At 37.5% G+C, this 22,198-nt stretch overlaps 1 protein-coding gene across 1 annotated transcript in view; it reads left to right on the top strand.

Annotated features, from left to right (window-relative positions):
- LOC126281251 (RNA-binding protein 28) overlaps positions 1–22,198 on the top strand; it is a 103,346-nt gene that overhangs the window by 42,948 nt on the left and 38,200 nt on the right. Inside the window, exons 5-8 of the mRNA XM_049980043.1 lie at positions 4,642–4,738; positions 4,831–5,024; positions 18,846–19,014; positions 21,168–21,450. Of these exons, the coding sequence (XP_049836000.1) occupies positions 4,642–4,738; positions 4,831–5,024; positions 18,846–19,014; positions 21,168–21,450 (743 nt within the window). The remainder of the gene's footprint in view (positions 1–4,641; positions 4,739–4,830; positions 5,025–18,845; positions 19,015–21,167; positions 21,451–22,198) is intronic.

Below are 22,198 nucleotides of genomic sequence, written 5' to 3'. Positions count from 1 at the left end.
CATCACCGGGGAACAGATTTTAGTGATTTGAATATGTGGGGAGTTTCAATTTCCTACTTGATGTTTATTGATAACCTGTTGAAGAGATTTGACCCAGTGTATAAAACTCTATTCTTAATCGTAGACTGGGATGCATCATCTGTATGGAAATTATTTTTAAGTCTATTGTTATAGTTGTGCATTTTGAAGCACATTCTAATTTCACTCTTACTACACTCGTAAAAAAAGCTGTTGGCACCTGATATGATATTTACTTTTTATTGTACAATTTTCCTAGCTGATTTCAAATCTGTAATACCATTTTGCTTTATTGTGTCAGGTTTTGAAAATATTTTATTTCTCATTGGATGCAGTTTGTAGGAAATTTTTCATTGTTTCTGACTAATCTTTGTAGAAGGCTGTAAATTCCCTTGGCACCATATCCAATGAAACCATTCTTTGCGTGCAGTTTGTACATACATCTACACATTTTCATGTTCAGTTACTGTCATGTGAGCTCACATTGTGTTCTGGGGTAACTGTGCCCACTTGTTACGCGGTTGGATACAGATGGCAAACCATAGCTATGCATCATTTGGAATTCCTATGCTACGATGTGAGTTATGAAACCAAAGTTTTGAATTTAATTGTCTTTGCCAAACATCACTGGATTCTCCTGCAAAAGTTTTTGATTTGTAAATTATACAGGCCTTCCCTAAGTTTTTACCCAGTTCCAAAGGATGTCATTACTTTTCGATTACATACTGCAACTGCAGATGACATAGGTGATGAAGTAGTGCAAAAAGACATTTCTCTTTCATCACTTTCCAAGGACTCAAACTCTGACTACGAACCTGTTGAACTTACGTATCTGATAAATGATGTTGAACTTGCTTGTGTCAAGTACAGTTTCTCACTTTCAGTATGAACACAAAGAACGTATGCAGCCTCAGTGTGCAACACAGCCTTTGAAAAGTGGTGACGCTTCATCAGTTCATATAAGACAGGTTTGAAGGCAGTATTATTACACAATGAAAAAAGATATGCATCAGTACCAGTTGTAAATTCTGTCCACATGTGAGAGACCTATTATAGCCTGTTACTCAAGAAAATATATCCTGCAGCAAGCACAAATGGTATATCTGCAGTGATAGATATTCTCATGGGAATGTATGCAGGTTACATGTCTTAGAGGGACAGAAGAGGTAGAGAAACACCATTAAATCAATAAGAATTGGCCAGTCATAGATAAAATGCAGCCAGGATGTAAAACCATATTTCATGCCACCACTTGTATAAGGTGGACATTATGAAGTTCATAGAGATAAAATGCATGTCAGGATGTAAAACTGTACTGCATGACCTACCATTGGTTGAGCATGACAAAGATTTCATGCCACCTATTATATAAACTGGGGTTCATGAAGAATTTCATGTGTGTGATGGAAAAACACTTGCATTCTTTTCAGAACCAGTGTAACAAGTTTCTCAAGTTGAGTTATGCAAAAGTAAAAGAAGGTGTGTTCATGGGTCCACAGATATGGAACATCATTGCAGTCAGCCACTTCCAAGACTTACTGAGTGGTTTGAAAGACATGCATGAGTGGTATTGAGGTCAGCCAAACCAAGCCCCTTGGAAATTATAAGTCTATTAAGATGTTGTGCATAAGAAGTTTAGTATGTATAGACACCTTTATTGCATTCATCTCCTTGCCTCACATTTTGACTTCTTCCACATGAACCTAAGTTCAGTCAGTGACAAACACTGTGAAAATTTGCACTATGGCATATCAGTAATAGTCACACTTTTGGAGCTATTGGAGAGCAGCGGAGTTGGCTGAGTACTGCTACACAATTTAGTGTGACACACCACATGTTCATCACAAATGCTTAGTCTACGGGTAAGAAATTGAAACCAAAAACACCTTAATATTCACATTCAGCCTTTCTTGTAGTGTGTGCCCATTGATCTCTACGTTTGGTACTTATAAATCATTTTTATTTGTTCAGAATTCCATAATATGACTTTTTGTAAGATTAAAAAGTTAAATTATGTACTGTGAATGAATTGTAAACCTATTCAGTGTTCTCTTGATTACGTTTGGCATGTGCTCTATAACAGTGTAATTGTATCAACAAATGTCACAGTTTTTTTTAAGAGTTCTTATGTGTTTTTTTGGAAATCATTTATTTAGGTCAAGATTAGGAGAGGGTCAAGTACTGAACCTTGCACAACATCATATTTAATGTTCCCCACTCTTAATTTAGTTTTATTACTGTGGTAATGTGTGTTAAGTGACCCTCTTATTTTCTGATGTTGTGATATGACCCCATCTGTGTAAGGGATACATTTAATGACTTAATGTTTGAATTTCGCTTCTAGAATATGATCTGACCATTGAAGGCATGCAAGTTTACAGAAAATGGCACTAGGGTAATTTTTTTTATTTAGTGGTGCCAAAACTAAGTTTGTGAGATCACATATTACTTTCCTTGTAGATGTCTTTTACAGTAACCAGGCTGGGCTGTTGTTAAAAGGTGATTGTCAGGAAAATGGTTCATTATTCTGTTGAAAGCTGTTTTTGTGGGTTTTTTTTGTTTAAAAAAAAGAGAAAGGAAAGAAAAAAGAGAGGAGATAGGGAGAGAGACATGTCTATAATTATAATACCTTACCTCCACTTCGTAAGTAGGTATCATTGTTGGGTATTTTATTGTTTTAGTAAAGATACCCTGGCTGATTAACTGATTACAAAAGTAAGCCAATAGTAGCACAAGATTTCAGTACTTCGGTTGAAATACCACAATAGCCACAAGAATTAATGTTTTTCGGTTACCTAATGATTTTTATAATCTCTCTAACTGTTAAATTTGCAAAACTGAAGCCTGTTGCTATCTATATTAATGTAATGAACCTGCTTTCACTGCTCCATTTTTGTCCCTGTGTCTTCAACTGTGATGTTAGGAAGTATTATTGAATTTGATGGTCAGTGATTTGAATCTAACCTCACTTGTCACAGTTAGTATTATCTAGAAATTGAGTGTTACTGTTTCCTACCAAACCCATCGCTACTATGACCCAGGCTCATCATCCAGTGCCACCCAGGTCGTGAATTGTTGATCTGCATACCTTGTCAGGTCTACAGATACTCTGGTTATGCCCAGAAACGAATGGTATCCTACCTCTACCTGTATTCCCTAAAGTAAAATTTCATACTACATCCACCTCACACAATGTCCACCCCTATGACACCTGCTTCCGAACTTACACTCCAAGAATCATTCCCCTATAGATGAGACAGGTGTAAGATCTAGCCCAATGACTCATCCAGCAATTCCTATTGTAGTTTTGTAATAGGCAGTTCGTATCTGATGAGACGTACACAGTAAGTGAAAGTGCCCTGGTAAGTGTAACTATTGTATAACATTATATGTGAGCATGCCTGGCTATTGCCAAACTGTGACTAACTGCAAGTTTTACTACTTTGTTTCTGTATGTGTGGCACAGAGTTGATTTCCTGTCTGTTCTCAAACCAGCTACATCTCCTGCTCCCCCCTCCCATTTCCTGGGGTTTGTGATTATTACTTCTCCTGACCAACCCTTTCCTTGCCTCATATACAGGGCTGCAACACACAGATATATGTGCATTGTGGGGGTGGGGGTACAGACGGATGCTACTCATACTGCAACACACGGAGAGCTGTGTGTGTGTGTGTGTGTGTGTGTGTGTGTGTGTGTGTGTGTGTGTGTTTCCTGATTTGAATTACAATTTAAATATGTATGTGTCAATGTCAGTGTACTTAAAATATTTTGATCATCTTAATGTGCTACTAATTCAAAGTTATTTTGTGGGATAATATGTAAAAATAAAGGAAAGGCAACCTCTCAACTGTAGCTGACTGACGTGTGGTGTATAGAAAAATACAATAGAAAACAGTATTTACACCAGCTTTCAAGCTCAAGCTGTAGCTGTTTTTCTAGTAAACACACACACACACACACACACACACACACACACACACACACAAGGCTGACTGTTGATTATACCTTGTACAGCCTTCTGGCGCCCCATCTGGGCATCCTCCCTCCCTTTCTTTCCCCTCCTCCTTCCCTCCCTTTCTCCTTTTCTCCCCCACTCCCCCCTCTCCCTTTTTCTACCTCTTAAATGCTCTACCTCTCATATTGTTGTGCAGCTCCTGCCTCACGCTTTCTAGCTACCAAATCCTTGCCTCATGAATTCTTCCCTACTCCCGCCCTACCTCCATCTGTCCAGGCAATGGCTATCAATAATCCACAGTTAGTGTTGCAGTTGCATTTGGGGATCTGTGTGGTTGTGTGTGTGAATGTGTGTACTTATACTAGAGAAAGAGCAAGAACTTGAAAGCTAATGCAAATACTATGTTTTATTACTTGTTGCTATGTGCCACATATCAGTCAGCTGTAGGTGAGTGATTGCCTTTCCATTCTTGAGCTTCTGTTATTGTTATAAAGTTATTTGATGCTTATTCTCTTTGTATATGTAATTGGTAATTGACAAAATAAAGCTATAAAGTCTGTTGCACTTGGCCAGCAGTTATTATGAAAACTCCTTGTGTGGTCTCCTGATTGTCATAATGGTATTGTGCATATAACACACTCTTATGCAAGACGATTTCTTTTCACAGAAGAGAAACAAGAGTTACGATCTTCATAACAAAAATATGTCAAATTCAACAGTAAAAAGTGAGCAATATTCTTCTAAAATTGAACAGGATGAAGCAGGTTGGTTCCAGCATTATTTTTATCTCATCTAGTAAATATACAGATTAATTAAAATATATACCTATTTCTATGTTTTTGTTTCCCCCAAACAGGAAATTTCATAACCAATACAGAAGACTTCAAGCAGGAGCATGAATCATCAGATAGTAAAATGGATGTCAGCAACACTACAGATGAAATAAAAAATGAAAATAGTGAGTCATTTAAAAAAGAGAAGAAAAAAAGGAAGATGGAAAAACGTCCAAAGAAAAAGGGAAGATTGATAGTTAGGAATCTCTCATTTAAAGTGAGTGTGAAATGCAGTTTATTAACCTGTTAATGATTTTTGCCTCCTATATTTAATTAGCAGGCTAGATCTAAACGAGGGAAAAGTTCATTGTCCCTAGATATACCTCACTTTTCAAACTGTACATTGTTATGGAGTATTAGCCAGGTATTTCATTTAGCTTTTAAAAAGTAATATCTTGTTTGAATTGGGAAAAGGAAATCGACACATGCCTAACAATAGGTGTATCTCAAAAATTGTGACAGTGCTGATGATTTTTGGCATATAAAATAGCTACTAGGCTACTCTTGATATGTAAGGCTCCAAGTGTGTGTGTCACTATCTAGGTGAGAGTTCTGTGGATCAGTTAAATTGGCTCTTGGAGAGTAGTCCTGTATCGCTTTATAGTATTCATATGATTTGTAAGATAGCATAACTGATAACTTAAGCCTCAAGAGTGGTTCTCACTCCATTTGGTTTGCTTCATCAGTTTGAAGAATGTGCTGCTATAGTATGGTAACTAGTAAAGGAGATTAGTCTCAGTACCAATGCTTGTGCTCAAATACACTCTCTGTTCATACCAACTTACAAGATCATAGGAGAGTGAGAAAGATTCATTATTGTAAGTCTGTGCCTCTTGAAACAGTCTCACGGTATAGCACAGTGCTTAAATGTTTGAATCTTGATTATTGCAAAATTACTCTTAAAAATTAGTTTTATTACTGCAATTTCAAGTAAAAGCTTTAAGGAATAAGAAGGTGAATACTTGAAAATGCCACAGATACCACAATCACATCATCTTGCTTTCTCAAGACAATGCTAGTTCCTTTCATTGCCTTAAAAAGGACTGTCAAAAGTAGCAGGTCCCAAGCTACAGCCTTGATTTAGCATGATTTACTTCGTGTCCGCAAGTGAAGACTACACAGACGAGGACCTCAAGCTACTGTCAGAGTGTGCCAGTTGCCAGAAGAGCCTCTGGAAGAATGGTTTGGTTTAATAAGTTTTACACATATAGAGATGCATTGAATGGTAAGGAAATTATTCTTAAAAGTGAAACAATTAGGGCTTCATTACAAAACATCACTGTTGTCAGATTTACCCAGATGGCTTGTGAGATGAATAACATACTAAGAGTGTTCAGTTCATTGACATTTCTGTAAATGTACTGAAAGACGCAATCCAGAAAAAGGTCTTGTGTGATCTCTTAATGATAAACAAGAAATATGAAATTCAAAGGCTGACAGCTAATCCAAAATATACAGCTACTGTACCTATAGCAAAAACAGTAATGAATGAAACCGGCACTATACAACATTATATCAGCGAAAATACACAGTATTTGAAAATATGATATAATATGGATAGATAATAAATAAATAAATAAAAATAAAAATGTTCAGCAGATGACAGTAGAAGAAAACTGTATAAAAGATATACTAATGCGCAAACTTTCAGAGCTAGTGGCTCCTTCTTCTGGCATCACGGTTGAAGGGAAAGGAAGATAGATAAAGGAAAATGAGTGGTGACATTTGGGAAATGAGAAGTGTTACGGAAAAGTTGCCCAGAACCGTGGATAAGGGGAACTTACTAGCTGGGTTCAGTCCAGTAAGTCTCCCCTGACCTAGGGTTCTGGGAATTTCTCGTAACTCTTCCTGTTTTCTAAACTTAGCTCATCGTTTACCTTCTCCCCTATTCATTTTCCTTCAACTGTTCTGCCAGGAGGAGGAGGCACTGGCTCTGAGTACTTTTCTCCTGGCACTGCTTGATGACTCTATGAGATTAGACATTCTACAATCATCTTTCATGTGGCAGTTATATACAGTGCTCTCTACAGAAGCTGAAATATTTGCTAGTGTTCAAGTAAGTCAGTTGGTTAGCTAGTTAGTTTGTTAGCTATTTGCATATTCTATGCATCAAAATTGCAAACTCTCGCATTGATATGGAACAAGTCAATTTTACAATTATGACTCACTTTCTCAGTGCAAAATATAGCAACATGCTGTCCATTTAAATCATTTATTAAGATTTTCTATCTTCTTCTTCCTCTCCTCCTCTTTCTCCTTCTTTTTCTCCTCCGCCTCCTGCTCCTCCTCCTTTTTCTCCTCCACCACCTCCTCCTCCTCCTCCTTTTTCTCCTCCTCCCCCTCCCCCTCCCCCTCCATATCTCAATCAGTAAAATCGGAACTATTCTAGGGTCACTTTGTTGTATTTCTGTCTGTCTGTCTGTCTGTCTGTCTGTTCAACTGTTCAAAACACCGTTTCTCAGGAACGGATAGACATATCAAGTGGAAATTTATGTCACATATGAAGAGCTTGGGTTCCTTAGCAGTGAAAAAATGTGAAGCTTCTAAATTCATGCAGTCAAATGCTATGGCCATTTACCGTATTTACTCGAGTCTAACCTACACTCTTTTTCCGGTTTCTGTAATCCAAAAAACTGCCTGCGGCTTAGAATCGAGTGCAAAGCAAGCGGAAGTTCTGAAAAATGTTGGTAGGTGCCGCCACAACTAACTTCTGCCGTCGAACATATGTAGCGCTACACAGGCATGCTTTGCAGGCACAAAGATAAATACTGGCGCCAAAACCTCTGCGTCAGTAATTAATTAAAAAAAAAAAAAAAGGTGGAAGATGAGCTTTTTTTCTCCGCCCCGAGTTTCGACTACTGCATTTTCATACGTTATCCAACGAAGTAAATACAAATTCCGTATTGTTTGTCTTCGAATGTATCAGAATGTCAATGTACTACAAAAATCTGACTGGCAAGACTGTTTGGGGTGTTTGTCAATATGGCCAACTCTACATTCTGAATTTTTTCCTACCTGTGAGAGGAGATGGTTGCTAATAGGAATCTGATGAAAATGTGAATCACATGCAGTATTCTCTTCACCGTAAGAATAATACGAATATAAACATTTTGCCATGTATTTTTCTGTGTTTGCTGCTATCTCATTTAAATCCTGTCTGCTTAATAAACTACAAAAGTAGAGTCAGACAACAGCAAATGCAGAAGAATATACATATTGTGTCATGTTTATATTCATATTATTCTTATGCCTAATAGTGATTCAGTCAGAAATGAAGCACGGCAACTGACTAGATTTTTAAATCTAAGATGACTCTAATTTCTATGCAGAATTTGATGTGCTAAAGAAGCGGCCGCAAAGATTTTCAAACGGAGATTAATTTTCACCTAACTTTCATTCAGAACATGTTCTATCATACGCAGTCTATTATTTGGTTCTTGTTGATCATTATCAAAGAAAGCAGCAGTGTAAGTAACAACAAATAACAGGCTCTTGCCATTGTTTAGCTAATGAGATGATTCCTCTCTCTCTCTCTCTCTCTCTCTCTCTCTCTCTCTCTCTCTCTCTCTCTCTCTTTTTTTTTAAGCGGCGGTAGCGCGCTCAAAAGCAAGCCATGCCGTGAGTGGCGACAGGCCGTCAACACGCACTATCGGAATGTGACAAACAATGCATGACACAGTACAGTAATGCATTTTCAGCTTAGAGTGATGTAAACACCTATAACAAAGAAAACGGCACTTACCAGATCAAAGCAAAATAAGCAATCGATTCAAACCAGACGAAGCACGTGAAAAAGGAAGGGTACCCGTATAAATACGGACGGAGCGCCTGACGCATAGCAATGGCTACCTGGTAAAGCTTAACTGCTAGGCTTACGACTCGAACCAAACTACTGTAGCTGTATCGTCATTCATTCGACCTAAATTGTCTCTCGTATTACAATGGACCAACTTTGTTTCGATTTGGAGGTGCGGCCTATAACTTTTCTCTCCCCTTGAATTTCGGGTCTCAAATTTCATGTGCAGCTTAGATTCGAGATTCCCCCCCCTTTATTTCGAGTCTCATTTTTCAGGTGCGGCATAGATTCGAGTGCGGCTTAGATTCAAGTAAATACGGTACGTCACATGCTTTGATACCCACAAACTTACTCATTAAAACCTAGAGGGTACTCCCCTGATGTAGACTCAAGAAATTTCACAAGAAGAAAGGTTTCACAGCACAAGTAAAGGAAAAAAATCAGAAAATTGTTAAATTGTGATTATTTCTTGTGAAAAGAATATTTCTTTTGATGTTTGTTATCTTACTCCAAACTTGAAATTAAAATATTCTTGAAAGTCTTTGATCACTGATATCTTGCCAGTATCAGATGTCAATAACAGACTAAAATAGTGAAGATCCTCTATTCCTGAAATGGATAAACTGTCTACATGCAAAACTGAGTTTGTATGGAACCCACAGTGCATGAGTCCTACTCACACTTGTCCCATTTTTTCGATGTATCTTATCTGTGATCATTCTCTCTCTCTCTCTTTTTTTACACACACACACACACACACACACACACACACTCACTCACCATATTACTACACATTCATAAATTCTTGTATGGAGTAGGAGGAGGTGTGAAGCAGATATGATTTCAGTTCGTGTATGAAATGAATTTTATAACCAATTAAATTCTTTGCACCCAGGGTATGTGGTCAAAGATTTGTATGGCTGAATATCTAGTGTCTACATCTACTTTATTAACCTCCAAATTACAGTTAAGTTCCTCAAACCTCCTTCAAGCTGTTTCTCTACTGTTCTGTTTGTGAAGAATGCATGGGAAAAATGAGCACTTAAATCTTTCTGTGCAACCTCTGATTTCTCTTATGTCTCTCTATGTAGGCGGGTGCCAACAGAATACTTTATCAGTCAGAGGAGAAAGTTGGTGATTGAAATTTCATGAGGAGATCTAGTAGTAATGAAAAACACCTTTGTTTTAATGATTGCCACCCCAATTCATGCATGATGTCCTTGTCACTCTCTCCCCTAATTTGCAGTAATACGAAATAAGCTGCCCTTCTTTGAATTTTTTTGATGTCCTCTGTCAGTCCTATCTGAAGCAGGTCCCACAGTGCACGGCAGTACTCCAGAAGAGGGTGGGCAAGTGTAGTCTAAGCAGTCTCTTTAGTAGACCTGCGGCACTTTCTAAGTGTTCTGCCAATAAATCACAGTCTTTGGTTTGCTTTACTCACAACATCATGTATGAGATCATTGCAATTTAAGTTAATCATAATTATAACCCCCAAGTATTTAAATAAAAGCACCACTAATTATAGCCCCCAACTATTTTGTTGAGTTTTACAGCCTATAGACTTGTGTGAATTATTGTGTGACCAATATTTGGTGGATTGCTTTTAGTACTTTTTTTTAGTATATGCTTTTCAGTATATACAGTCAATTGCTACTTTTTGCACCATACAGATATCTTGTCTAAATCATCTTGCAATTGGTTTTGATCATTTGATTACTTTACATCATCTGCAAACAATCTAAGAAGGCAGCTCAGATAATCTTCTATGTCATTTATGTGGATGAAGAACAGCATAGGGCCCAACCCACTTTCTTGGGGAATGCCAGATATTACTTCTGTTTTACTTGATGATTTTCCACCAGTTACTCTGAACTGTGATATTTCTGGCAGAAAATCACAAACCCAGTCACACATTTAGAGCGATACTCCATAGGCTTGCAATTTGATGCTTGTGAGGAATTATGTCGAAAGCGTTATGCAAATATAAAAATATGGAACCTTTTTGTCAAACCCTCCTAATAACACTCATTACTTCATGTGAATGAAGAGCTGGTTGTGTTTCACAAGAATGATATTTTTTGTATTCATACTGACTTTGTGTCAACAGACCATTTCCTTTGAAACCATTCATAATGTTCGAACACAGTACATGTTCCAAAAACCTGCTGCAAATTGATGTCAGTAGAATGGGTCTGTAACTCATCAGGTTACTCCAACTCTCTTTCTTGATTACTGGTGTGACCTGTGCAGCTTTCCAGTCTTTTGGTATGGATAATTCGTCAGGCGAGCTGTTATATATGATTGCTAAGTATAGGACTATTGTATCAGCATCTTTGGAAAGAAACCTAATCAGTATACTATCTGGATGAGAAAACTTGACTTCGTTAAGTAATGTAAGCTGCTTCCTACACCGAAGATATCTACTTCTGAGTTACTCGTGCTGCTGGTTGTTCTTGATTCGATTTTTGTAATATCTACTTTATCTTCTTTTGTGAATTTCGGAAACCTGTTTTTAGTAGCTCTGTTTCAGTTGCTCTGTCATCAGTGACATCACCATTGTTATCTTGCAGTGAAGGTATTGATTGCGTCTTGTCGCTGGTGTACTTTACGTATGACCAGAACCTCTTTGGGTTTAGCACCTGTAGAACTTTGCCTATCATGGGATCTTGTGTTCTTTTAAATTCAGCATGATTTTTTGTTGCTTCTGTAACAGTGTTCCGACTTATTTCAGTGCCGCACTACGTCTGAGTGATGGATAGTGTGTGTCATTCCTCCATACCTTAGACATACTTGATAAATGAGACCAAGCAATAACTGTGTAAGTTGAATTTGTATGCTGAAGTCCAATTTTGCATATAAATACATACAAATTGTGTTCAGTTGAGACCAGGGACTAAAGAAGACAATTTATATTAGGAGATAAACGTTTAATATAATGTTCAACAATATAAAAAATTATATTGCATTACAGTATTATGCATTGCAGCAATGTAAAAAGAAGTTGTCATGCTCTAGAAGGTTGCATAAAATCTAAAGTGCAGTCCTTCTCACATAACTTTTCCTTGTAGCCTGCTAGTAAATTTTTTATTCCCCATTTCATAGCAGAAATTCGCGTTTTGTTGGAGTCTGTTTTTTCTAAAATTTGTAACCTTTTTCAATTGAACTGAGGTCTTTTGACAAGTTTGCAGCCGTCATTTGATCTTCTGATTGAAATGGGCCTAAGGAACCAGGTTGTTCAATGTTGTGCACTTTCTCACACATTTCTATAAGCTCATCAGTTGTCAGCACCTGATTGTGTGAATCCAACACTTCTTGAATGTCACACCATCCACCTCTAAATTTAATTGTGCGGCAAGATCGACCATTTCTTCTATTACATTATCAAACTGATCAGCATCTAGTACTGATTCCTCTGTTTTTCAGTGTAGAAGGGAGGCCGGGGGAGACACTGTCTCTTCCAGATGCCATTTAAAGTTTTTTGTGACATTTAATTCCAAGATTGTCCTACAAATCCCATGTCATTTGAAACGTAGAATTGCTTCCAAAAGTTTTTAACAGAGAGCTCATTGTTCTGTCTCATAGCTTCATTTAGATGCGCATATGATCATCTCACTTTCGTAAGCTTTAAATAGTGTATGGTCCATCAGTTTGTAGGAAGCTTATTGTATTTGGTGGTAAAAATACAGCTTTCACATCTGGGTTGAAATTAATTAGAGTTACAGGAGAAAGACCTGGTTTGTTGTCCATTAATAGCATTACTTTTAATGGGATTCATTTTAACTGGCAATAATGTTCAACTTTAGCTATGAAGTGAAGACCAAACTAATCCTCAGTCAGGGGAGCTGTCACTCAAGCTTTAGCATTTGACTTACAAATCATGGGCAACCCATCTTCAGCTCCTGGGTTTTCTGAGTGATATCCTAAGAGAAGTTTCAATTTACAATCACCAGCTGCATTTGCATCAGCTATAACCATCAGTTGATTTGTGGTTGTTTTAAAACATTGGAAAGCTTTTTTTTTCAAGTGCAATAAAAGTTATTTTATGCATCGTCTTCCAGAACAGCCGAGTTTCATCTACTTTGAATATGTTGACTGGTATAGCCAGTTTCTTGCGTCACTGCCTTGAGTTTCTCTGAATAGAGTGACACATTCTCTTCATCATCACATGCCGTCTCTGCAGTTTCTGCAATGCCACCCTAATTATGATGGCTTCAGAATGACCAAACCCAATCATTACTAGCTATTAACATTTCATCTTTGGCTGCCTCCCCAGCTTCTTTTCTTGTTTCCATCTGAACCATAATACCATAACATTTATGAATAATACTTGAATTCAAAGACTAAGTATTTTTCACAGTGTTGAGATTTTTTTCTCTACCTTTTACAGTTTTTCTGACTGTATTCAAACTGCTTTGCCAGTTCAACAATTTTAATTTCTGAATAAAAGTCTTTGATAGCATTAAGTTTACACTCCAGATATAATAATTTTCTTTTCATATTTGCTGCAAATAAATCAGGCCTGCTTTGTGTGGATAACATATTTAAAATCAATGGATAAAATGATTCCTCACAAAATACATCTGAACCTGTTGTAAGCTGAATACTGTGTGGGCAGTGCGGGAGGATGGATGTGTGCAGCACTCAGCATACAAATTGTGTAGCTTTGGGTTTGTATAAAATATGGGGTAACATTAACCAGGGTATTATTGTACTTATTAATGTTGTTATTGTTTTCAAACTGTGATTGATTGTTGACAAAAAAAAAGTAAGGGAGAAAATGTACTGCGAGGCTGTTCACGTTATGACCAAGGTGCCCCATTTGCTTTACCACCCTAAATAAATGTTTCTCCGGATGCAAATTACAAAATGTTTCAAGCAAATGTTCTTTAGCCGTCAGTGGGACATCAATCAGCATGATTGTCTTCGTTGTAACTTTATTTTTTACAAGGATATAAACAGCGGTATGGTTTTTTTAAATGGCACCCTGTATTTTTTATTTGGTAATTCATTTCCTATCCTAAAACCATACTCAAAAATGTATCACAGTGTACCATTCACTGAAACACAATGTTATTGATTATATAACACAAAATTGGCATTGACACTCCCAGCACTTAGTGCAGGTACTCGGGGTAATGGAACACATCCACGTGCTGACGTTCACAGAGGACAAATGTAAACATAAGTAGAATGCTCACCCGTCATCCTGTCAATCATCGTCGGTTGAAGAGTTGTGTGAGTAGAATGTACACCAGTGAAGAGAAGGTAGAAATGCTACTCATAAATGGTGAATGTAAGTTAACAGAACAGTAATTGCAATACTGTTTTCTTATATACGGGTAAATATACTACAGTAGTTTAGTCTTTTTAAATACTGTTGTGTAGAGTAGGCATACAGTAAAGACTTTGCTTCATACAAACTGCATTGACATAACATTTCTTTTATTGGTGTTGTTGAAGGTAGGTGAAATGCTATGCAGGCAGCGGAACTGTACAGAGAGCGATATGCTGACAAGTACCCACCTTCCCAATGGATGTTTTCTCATCTTGTTGCAATGCTTCAGGAAACAGGAAGTTTCAATCCACGACAATGCAATTGTCATAGCACTCACACAGACACAGTTGCCAAAGTTATTGTTCTCGCTTCCATCGCTATGAATCCACATGTGAGCAGACGACAACTTGAACACAAGATTGGCATTCCTAAAACCAGTGTATATGTACACCTACACCAAGAATGGCATGGGAATGATTTCCAGAATCACGTACAGTTCTGTCAGTGGGCACAGCAGCAAATCCTCGCCAACCCGAACTTCTTCTCCAATGTTCTATTTACTCGTTGAGTGTTCCTTCTCAAACAAAGGACAGGTAAATACATGGAACTTGCATTATTAGTCCAGCGACAAATCACGATGGCTTGGACAGGTGGAACATCAGCTTCAATGGAGAGTTAACACGTCTGGTGTGGGATGCTTGGTACTACAATTATTGTCCCTTATTTCATCAATGGTAGTCAAAATGGCACAGCATATGCCAATTTCTTCAGACAAATTCTTCCTCCTCTTCTGGATGAAGTGCCGCTAAGAACCAGAATGCTTATGTGAAGTTTGGAAGGTAGGAGATGAGGTACTGGCAGAATTGAAGCTGTGAGGACAGGTCATGCTTGGGTGGCTCAGATGGTAGAGCACTTGCCTGTGAAAGGCAAAGGTCCCGAATTCAAGTCTCGGTCCAGCACACAGTTTTAATGTGCCAGAAAGTTTCATATCAGTGCGCACTCTGCTGCAGAGTGAAAATATAATTCTGGATTGATCAGCATGACTGCCATTCTTGTAACTTTTTTTGAAATGCCATCCTATATTTTTTTTATTCAGTAATCCACTTCCTCTCCACAAGATGTTATCAAAAAGTATCACATTGTAACATTCATATAGGCATGACGTAATTAAACCCACAACATAGAATTGACTCTACTAGCACGCATTAGACCTACAAGTACCTGTGATAATTTAACTCTTTCACTTTCTATAGTTGACACTAAAGATATGGAAACTTAGGAAAATTCACACTAGTCATTCACTCAACGTCCATCACATGAAGGTTTGTGTAAATGTGATTAAGGTCTGTCTTTACTATACACAACATGTTTAAAAGAGCTACAGTACTACAACAGCAGAAATTCCTGAATGGAATAATATGTAATACATAGAGGAAAGGCAACCAGTCACCTTTAGCTGAATGCTGTTCGGTGCATAGAAACACACAACAGAAAATACTATAAAGACTGTTTTCTGGTGCATGTTCCTATGCGCCACACATCAGTCAGCTATAGGTGAGTGGTTGCCTTTCCTCTATTTTACATATAGTTCTACAGTACTGCATAGTGTACATGTGTTGTATATCAGGAAATGTTGTTGCAGTTGCTGTTCTGCTAATTTTCATTCTACCTTCTCTTCTTTTGTCTACATTGTACAAGTAAGGTTTAGTAGTTATTGCAAATGGTCAGCAATTCAAATCAGACATTCACGAAATTTAACATTTTTCTGTGCAGAGTTTCTGTAGATAAGTTAAAAGTTCAAAAAAGAGTCAAAATGATATTTTCACAACTGTAGAATGTAATAGTAAGAAGTAACAAATTCCAGCTATGCAGAAATACAGGGTGTATCAAAAAGAATAATCCAATTTGGCATGTCTGTATTTCTGAAACTAATAAACATATACAATGAATTTTGTTTTTTGATGAATGGGAAACTCAAAAAGTTTTTTTCTTTTTTTTCATACCTTTTCATAGGTGTCCAGTATGCCCCCCTTGAGGTGTGCGGTGTATGTCAGTGTGGTATTCAAATTGTTCCCACACTTAAGTTACAGCTTCCACAGCTGCTGTTATGTGGTGTCTCAGTTCATTCATTATTGTTGGTAATGGAGGCACATAAACAGTCTTTTACAATCCCCCACAAGAAAAAAAATCACATACAGTCAGGTCCAGTGAGCTTGGAGGCCAGTAATATAAGGCTGGATCATATGGTCCAGTGTGACCGATCCATCTTTAATTAATCCTTTGATTTAAAAACTCCTGCTCTTCCATGTGTAAACATCTATGCGCCACACCCTAGACAGACATCGGGAGCATGTTGAACTGTCAAGCTGCATGGCTAATGGATTTCTGTGGATTCCTTGTGAAACTATGACAGATGCTTTTGATGGCTGTGTCAGACACTTGGGGACGGCCCGGCAATTTGTCTTTACGCAAGCAACCTGTTTCTAAGATTGTTCATGCCATCATCTAATTCTCTGTGCTGTAGGAGGATCCACACCATACCTAGTATGAAAGTCACGCTGAATAGTTGTTATTGACTCGTACTGCACAAAACGTAGAACACAAAATGCTTTATGTTGTCCCAGCAAAATTTTTCTAGAACTGGAGTGGGCACACACTCCTGCTACCTAGTGTAAAACTCAAGAGTTTGCTCTTTGCAACAGTACATTGTTCATGCACACATCTCAAATAACATAATAGTTATGATTTTTTCTTTTTAAATCGGATGATTCTTTTTGATACACCCCACACTTTCACCAACTAATCCCAAGAAGATATAGAAACCACGAACAACACCATGTTCTCATTGTGACTTGTACTTTTTGAACATGTTAATTTTCAGATAAAACTTTTCTTTACATTAAACAGTGGAAAATCCAAAATGGAATAATGATAGTATTAGGAAAAGGATGGATTGATACTCACCATAGAGAGGAGATGTTGAGTCGCAGGCAGGTACAACAGAAAGACTGTTAAACATGTGAGCTTTTAGCCAAAAGGTCGTCTTCTAAAGTAGACAACACACACACACACACACACACACACACACACACACACACACACATTGAGGCAAGTACAACTCGCACACACAATAACACTGTCTCTGGCCACCGAGGCCAGACTCGGTGACCAGAGACAGTGTTCATGTGTAAGTTGTGCTTGCTAGAATGTGTGTGAGTTGTCTTCTTTTCTTCTTTATGAGAAGGCCTTCTGGCCAAAAGCTCACATGTGTAGCAGTCTTTTTATTATGTCTGTCTGTCTGCGACTCAACATCTCCTCTGTAAGGTGGGTAGCAACCTGTCCTTTTCCTAATACTGTCATTTTTTCTGACATTAATCTGACCATCAAATTGCAACACAGTAACAACAACAAAGATACTATGTAGGTGCAATTACACATAACCAATAACACAAAATGCAAATGAAATCTGCTTCAGAATAGTGTATGGAATATAGAGAATTTTCAAAATTTTCCTTGTGGATGAAATTATTTTTCAAGATAAATTATTGATATGTAACTGTAATGCTGCTCAACTTTACTTTAAACCAAATCATCTCATGATTGCTGAATAAACTTAACTACTGAACTCTGGGTTTACATTTTACTGCAGTCTTTTACAATTTCATTTATAGCACAACACTAAGATACTAACTCAGAATGTGAAGAAGAAACCTGTCCTAGTTTGCCTGTGCCTTTAATAGAGAAATCAGTCTTTACTCAGTGTGAGAATTCACATAAAACATAGTCAGTCTGACTGACTGATGCATTTACTCAGTCGGGATTTACTACATGTGAAGGCACCAAGAAGCTATGACATTTGTTTGGTCATGTGGTCTCTCTTCCACAATGGCACTGTCATGGCTCATTAGATCATTATATGGCTCTTCTTCTTGCCATTACAGGCCCTATTATTGAGCTGTGGAGCTCGACATGTCAGTCCTCTTACTTTGGCTTGCAATATCTTGTGGTTTTAGAAGAAGGTGGGTAAGGGACATCTTTGACTGGAACTTGTGTCAGTGCTATCTCTTCACTAACGAGTGCAGGGTTCGTCATGGCACATGGAGGACTGTCTTAGAAGAGTGTGGAGGTGGCCAGGTACCAATGCACATCTCAGGTGTGCACTCCCACGGATCCAGCAGTGGGACAGTTCTCTGTGTATAAATGTTAGATGCCTCTGATCACTATTGAGAGTAACTTGAGAGCTGTGCAGTGCCAGGACTAAATCCTCCTACCTATTGTCCAGTCCTATAATCAACATCAGTAATGTATGAGCACACCATACCCATCTGGTGAGCACCATCTAGGAGACAGAAATCAACCAAATAGAATGGTATATGGTATCCACTGACATAAATTTGATTCACCTTGCTTGGGACCAGTTGAAACTTGCACTGTGTCATTACTGGAACCCTCCTAGCTGTGAATAACCTCAAGAGAGCCATCTTCGAAGAGCTGGAGTGACCACATGGACAGCATGCTGAGGCAGGTCCAAGCATGTTAAAATGCATGGGTTGGAACACCATCATACTGAATGTTAACCAACAGCAAATCTTGATTTCAAAAATGTTCATTTTTGAGCAGATTTCATAAATCTTTGTTGTTGATTTGTTATTTCACAATAAAGTTATGTTTTTCAGGTCCTTAAGTCTTATTTTTTCATTCTCTTTTCCCATTGATTATAAGCCCACACATGTTCACAGATATGCATATTATGTGTATGTTTATTTGGTTTGGAAAAGATCATTGGATGAAAGCTAAGCTATAAGCTCGACATCAGTTTTATATGCCTGTCTGCTACTGGACATCCCAATTACACATTGACTCTTTATCCATACTTTTTCTCTCGTTTGTATTAAAAGTACTTCATTTTTTGAATATTGACATTGTATTTGAGTTTGTTTAAAATAAATTGCTTTAAAACATTTCAGATAACTGAAGATGTCCTTCGAGAACATTTTAGCAAATATGGAGATATCACAGAAATTAATTTACTGAAAAGACCAGACGGAAAACTTGTTGGTTGTGCCTTTATTCAGTTTGAAAGGGTGCAGAGTGCAGCAAAAGCAATATTGGGTTCCAGTGGGAAACCATTAATAGGTACCTGTTTAATTCTTAATGAATACTTTGCTATGAATTTCTTTTTATAGTCTCTTGTATTTTAACACTGCTTAATTTCATGTCTTGGAAGTATCGTACTTGTTGTCTTTTGATTTGCTTCATCTTTCTTACATAAATACTGAAAATTTATGTTTTTTTGTAAAGTACTTGATTTGTATCTAATTTTGAAAAATGTAGTTGTAATTGGAAAATGTAAAAGAGTCTGACAAAATCCCTCTCTCTGTACACAGCATTATGAGGACTTTTGGATACATTTTATCTTTTCAGTATATACCCTGTTCGGTAGATACAATCTTTATTTCTTTCACTCAAAGAAGCTTGCTGTGTTCTGTTAAAACTATTGTATGCAATGCAAGGAATTTTAACCTCATGGAGTGTGTGCATTGACTTGTGCTGAGCAGACACCAGAAACCACTGCAGAATAATATGGAGTGTTTGGGACAAGTATGTCTGATTAACTTTGTGTGTGACGACAGTTCATTCAATGGAAGACACCTTGTGACCACATACATGGTGGCAAGGTTGACTTAATATATTTATTGGAAGTGTCTCCCTGATTAATATACTTCTAAGACTGGCTTTCCAGTAAATCTTATTTGTGTACAACTTTTGAATTGTTCACTGGACTCCGCAATTGATTCATTTGGAGAGTCACATAGACAAATGAAGTGGAGTTACACGACTCTGAAATCAGTGACGTATTGTACATATTAACATCATAGATAAAGACAGTTGATTGGAACATTTTGAATATACAGCCAAGTGCTCAAGAAGTCCAACTGATGAGTTGATTATGGCAGCAAGACTCCATTTTACACCAAGGCACAAATACTTGTTACTTGTGGCCTCACCCTTTGTTTCAGACAGAGCTTGGTGGTGCATTGGTAAGACTGGATTTGTCTTTGAAAGGACCAGGCTATAAATCCCTGTCTGTGAACCCGGACTTAGGTGTTGTGTGACTTCTTTGCGTCTGCTTAAGATAAACATGGGGATGATTCCTTTACAAAGGACACTGCTGAATGACTTCCCTATCTTTTTTCCTGATCTGAGCCTGTAATCTGCCTCGAATGTTGTTGATGTGATGTTAAACTTAAATCTTCCTTCATTCATTCCAAGTCTAATGAGTTTCTTTTAATTATCTCTTAGTAAATATTTACCACAAGAAAAATTTTACACATGTCCAGGCAACTTATACACAACTCTGATGATGAAGTAATCTGTGCTGTTTGACAGCATCATCCAGAAACTTCCATACAGCAAAGTAGATGTATGCAGTATAACTTGGTGCTTAGCTAGTCAGAGGAGAGGAGTGTAGGGGATAATCTAAGTGTGGGAGTTCTTGAAATAAGCCATACACTGCATGCATGGGAAGCCTTGATCTCTTTCACTTCTGTCTTCTGACGCACATAATCTTATGTATCCAACCACAAAGTGCTCTACCTACACCAAAAATGTTTATCAAGTGTAAGGCTATGCTGTTTATCATCCAAGGTAGCAAATAATGGTCAGCAGTTAACTGGTAACTGGGCTTGCAGGTGCTTTGTCTCAAAGAGATGGACTCACTCTTTGTCTTCCTGTGTGCCCTTTAATTACAACTGAGCAAGGTGCCATCACAATATAATGATAGATTTGTGTCTGAGAGAATCTGGATACAAATACAGATCCAGATGTGGAAATATGCCTCACAAATTGCACCACCATACTCAGGTTTAATCTGTCCTTTGATACTGAGCTGAGTGAAACACATTAACCAGTAGCCTGGATGATGCATTTACAGTTTTAATGCAGATTTCTTGGCTTTTGCTATTTGCGGAGAATGAAATGGCCCCCTCCAATTGGTTGGATCTTCAGTGTATCCCCCTGTTGTACACTTTTTCCCCATGCTGACCCCCTTCCACCCACTGCCGTGCCCAGTTTCATCCTTGTCTCCTCTAATGACTGTTACACAACAGTGAAGCATGTCTTAAATTTTTTTCTGCCAGGGGATGGAAATTTGATGAGTCAGCAGCTATCTAAAATTTGTGCTTACTTAACACTTGGAATTTTCATCTTTAGGACAATTGTTTGTTTCTTCATGTACTCATTTTACGTTGTTTTTCAGACTGTATTCAGCTGCTGTGATCTCCTTTCAGGTAGAACTGTTGTTATTGATTGGGCTGTTCCTCATACAAAGTATATTGAGGCTACAAAAAATGAGAAAGACATGACAATTAAAGAAGAAGATGAATCCAAAGCAGATATCAAATCTGAGATATCATCACAAGCATCTATAAAAGATGAAAGTGATTCTGAATCAGGCTTTGAGTCTGATAAGGTTGCCAAAGAAGAAAGCACATCAAATGACTCTTCTAAGGTTATCAAAGCAGAGAACAGCTCAGATGAGTCTGAAGATGATGAACTTATCACAGAGGATGAGTGAGAAAATTTATGATTTTTTTATTTATTTGTTTATTTTTGCCTTCTATTGTGTGTTTGTTGTTAAATTTATTATCAATGGTGCTGACACATTAAGTGTTCTGTGAATGTTACGGTAAATTAAGAGTTCCCTTCTGCACTTAACATAAATTTTGAAATGAATTTTAGAGTCATAATTTTATAATTTTATCTTTCCTGAGCAATATGTGATGGTTATTTATTCTGAATGGTTTGAGAAAAATGCTTGTACAGAATACAGTGGTATGTTCCATGGTTTGCATTTATACCTGGTTTCTTGGCACACTTTCAGTTTCAAGCAAACTGCACTTCTAAACATCAGTATGCCATCTCGTGGATGATCACTTTGAATAAAATTTAGGAAATACCTCCCTTTGAATAATAGAGAATTATCATGAGAGTGCCTTCATTTACATTTATCTATAGTGGTGGAAACTGTTTTACAAGTTCAGACAAAACCTTGTTATGAATATTTTTTCCACTTTTGTGTCTCTGTGGAGAGCTTGAGCATTTATGTTAGGACAGGGCAGATCATGGAAAATAATTGTGTATTCCATTTCATAGTCATTTGCAGTAATCCAGTTTATCCATAGCATATCAGAGAGATCAAATGCCCGGAAATGTAAGTTGTAAACAACACATTGTGGCATCTTAATTTTTACAGAAGTTGTCCAATTAGTCTTTTTGATCTGGAGTTCTTCTTTAGTATTGATCCACATTTTTCTGTCAT

This window comes from Schistocerca gregaria, chromosome 7 (assembly GCF_023897955.1).
Source record: "Schistocerca gregaria isolate iqSchGreg1 chromosome 7, iqSchGreg1.2, whole genome shotgun sequence".
Classification (NCBI taxonomy): Eukaryota; Metazoa; Arthropoda; class Insecta; order Orthoptera; family Acrididae; genus Schistocerca; species Schistocerca gregaria.
Note: the sequence above shows the minus strand (reverse complement) of the source record. Positions and strands in the feature narration are given on the sequence as shown.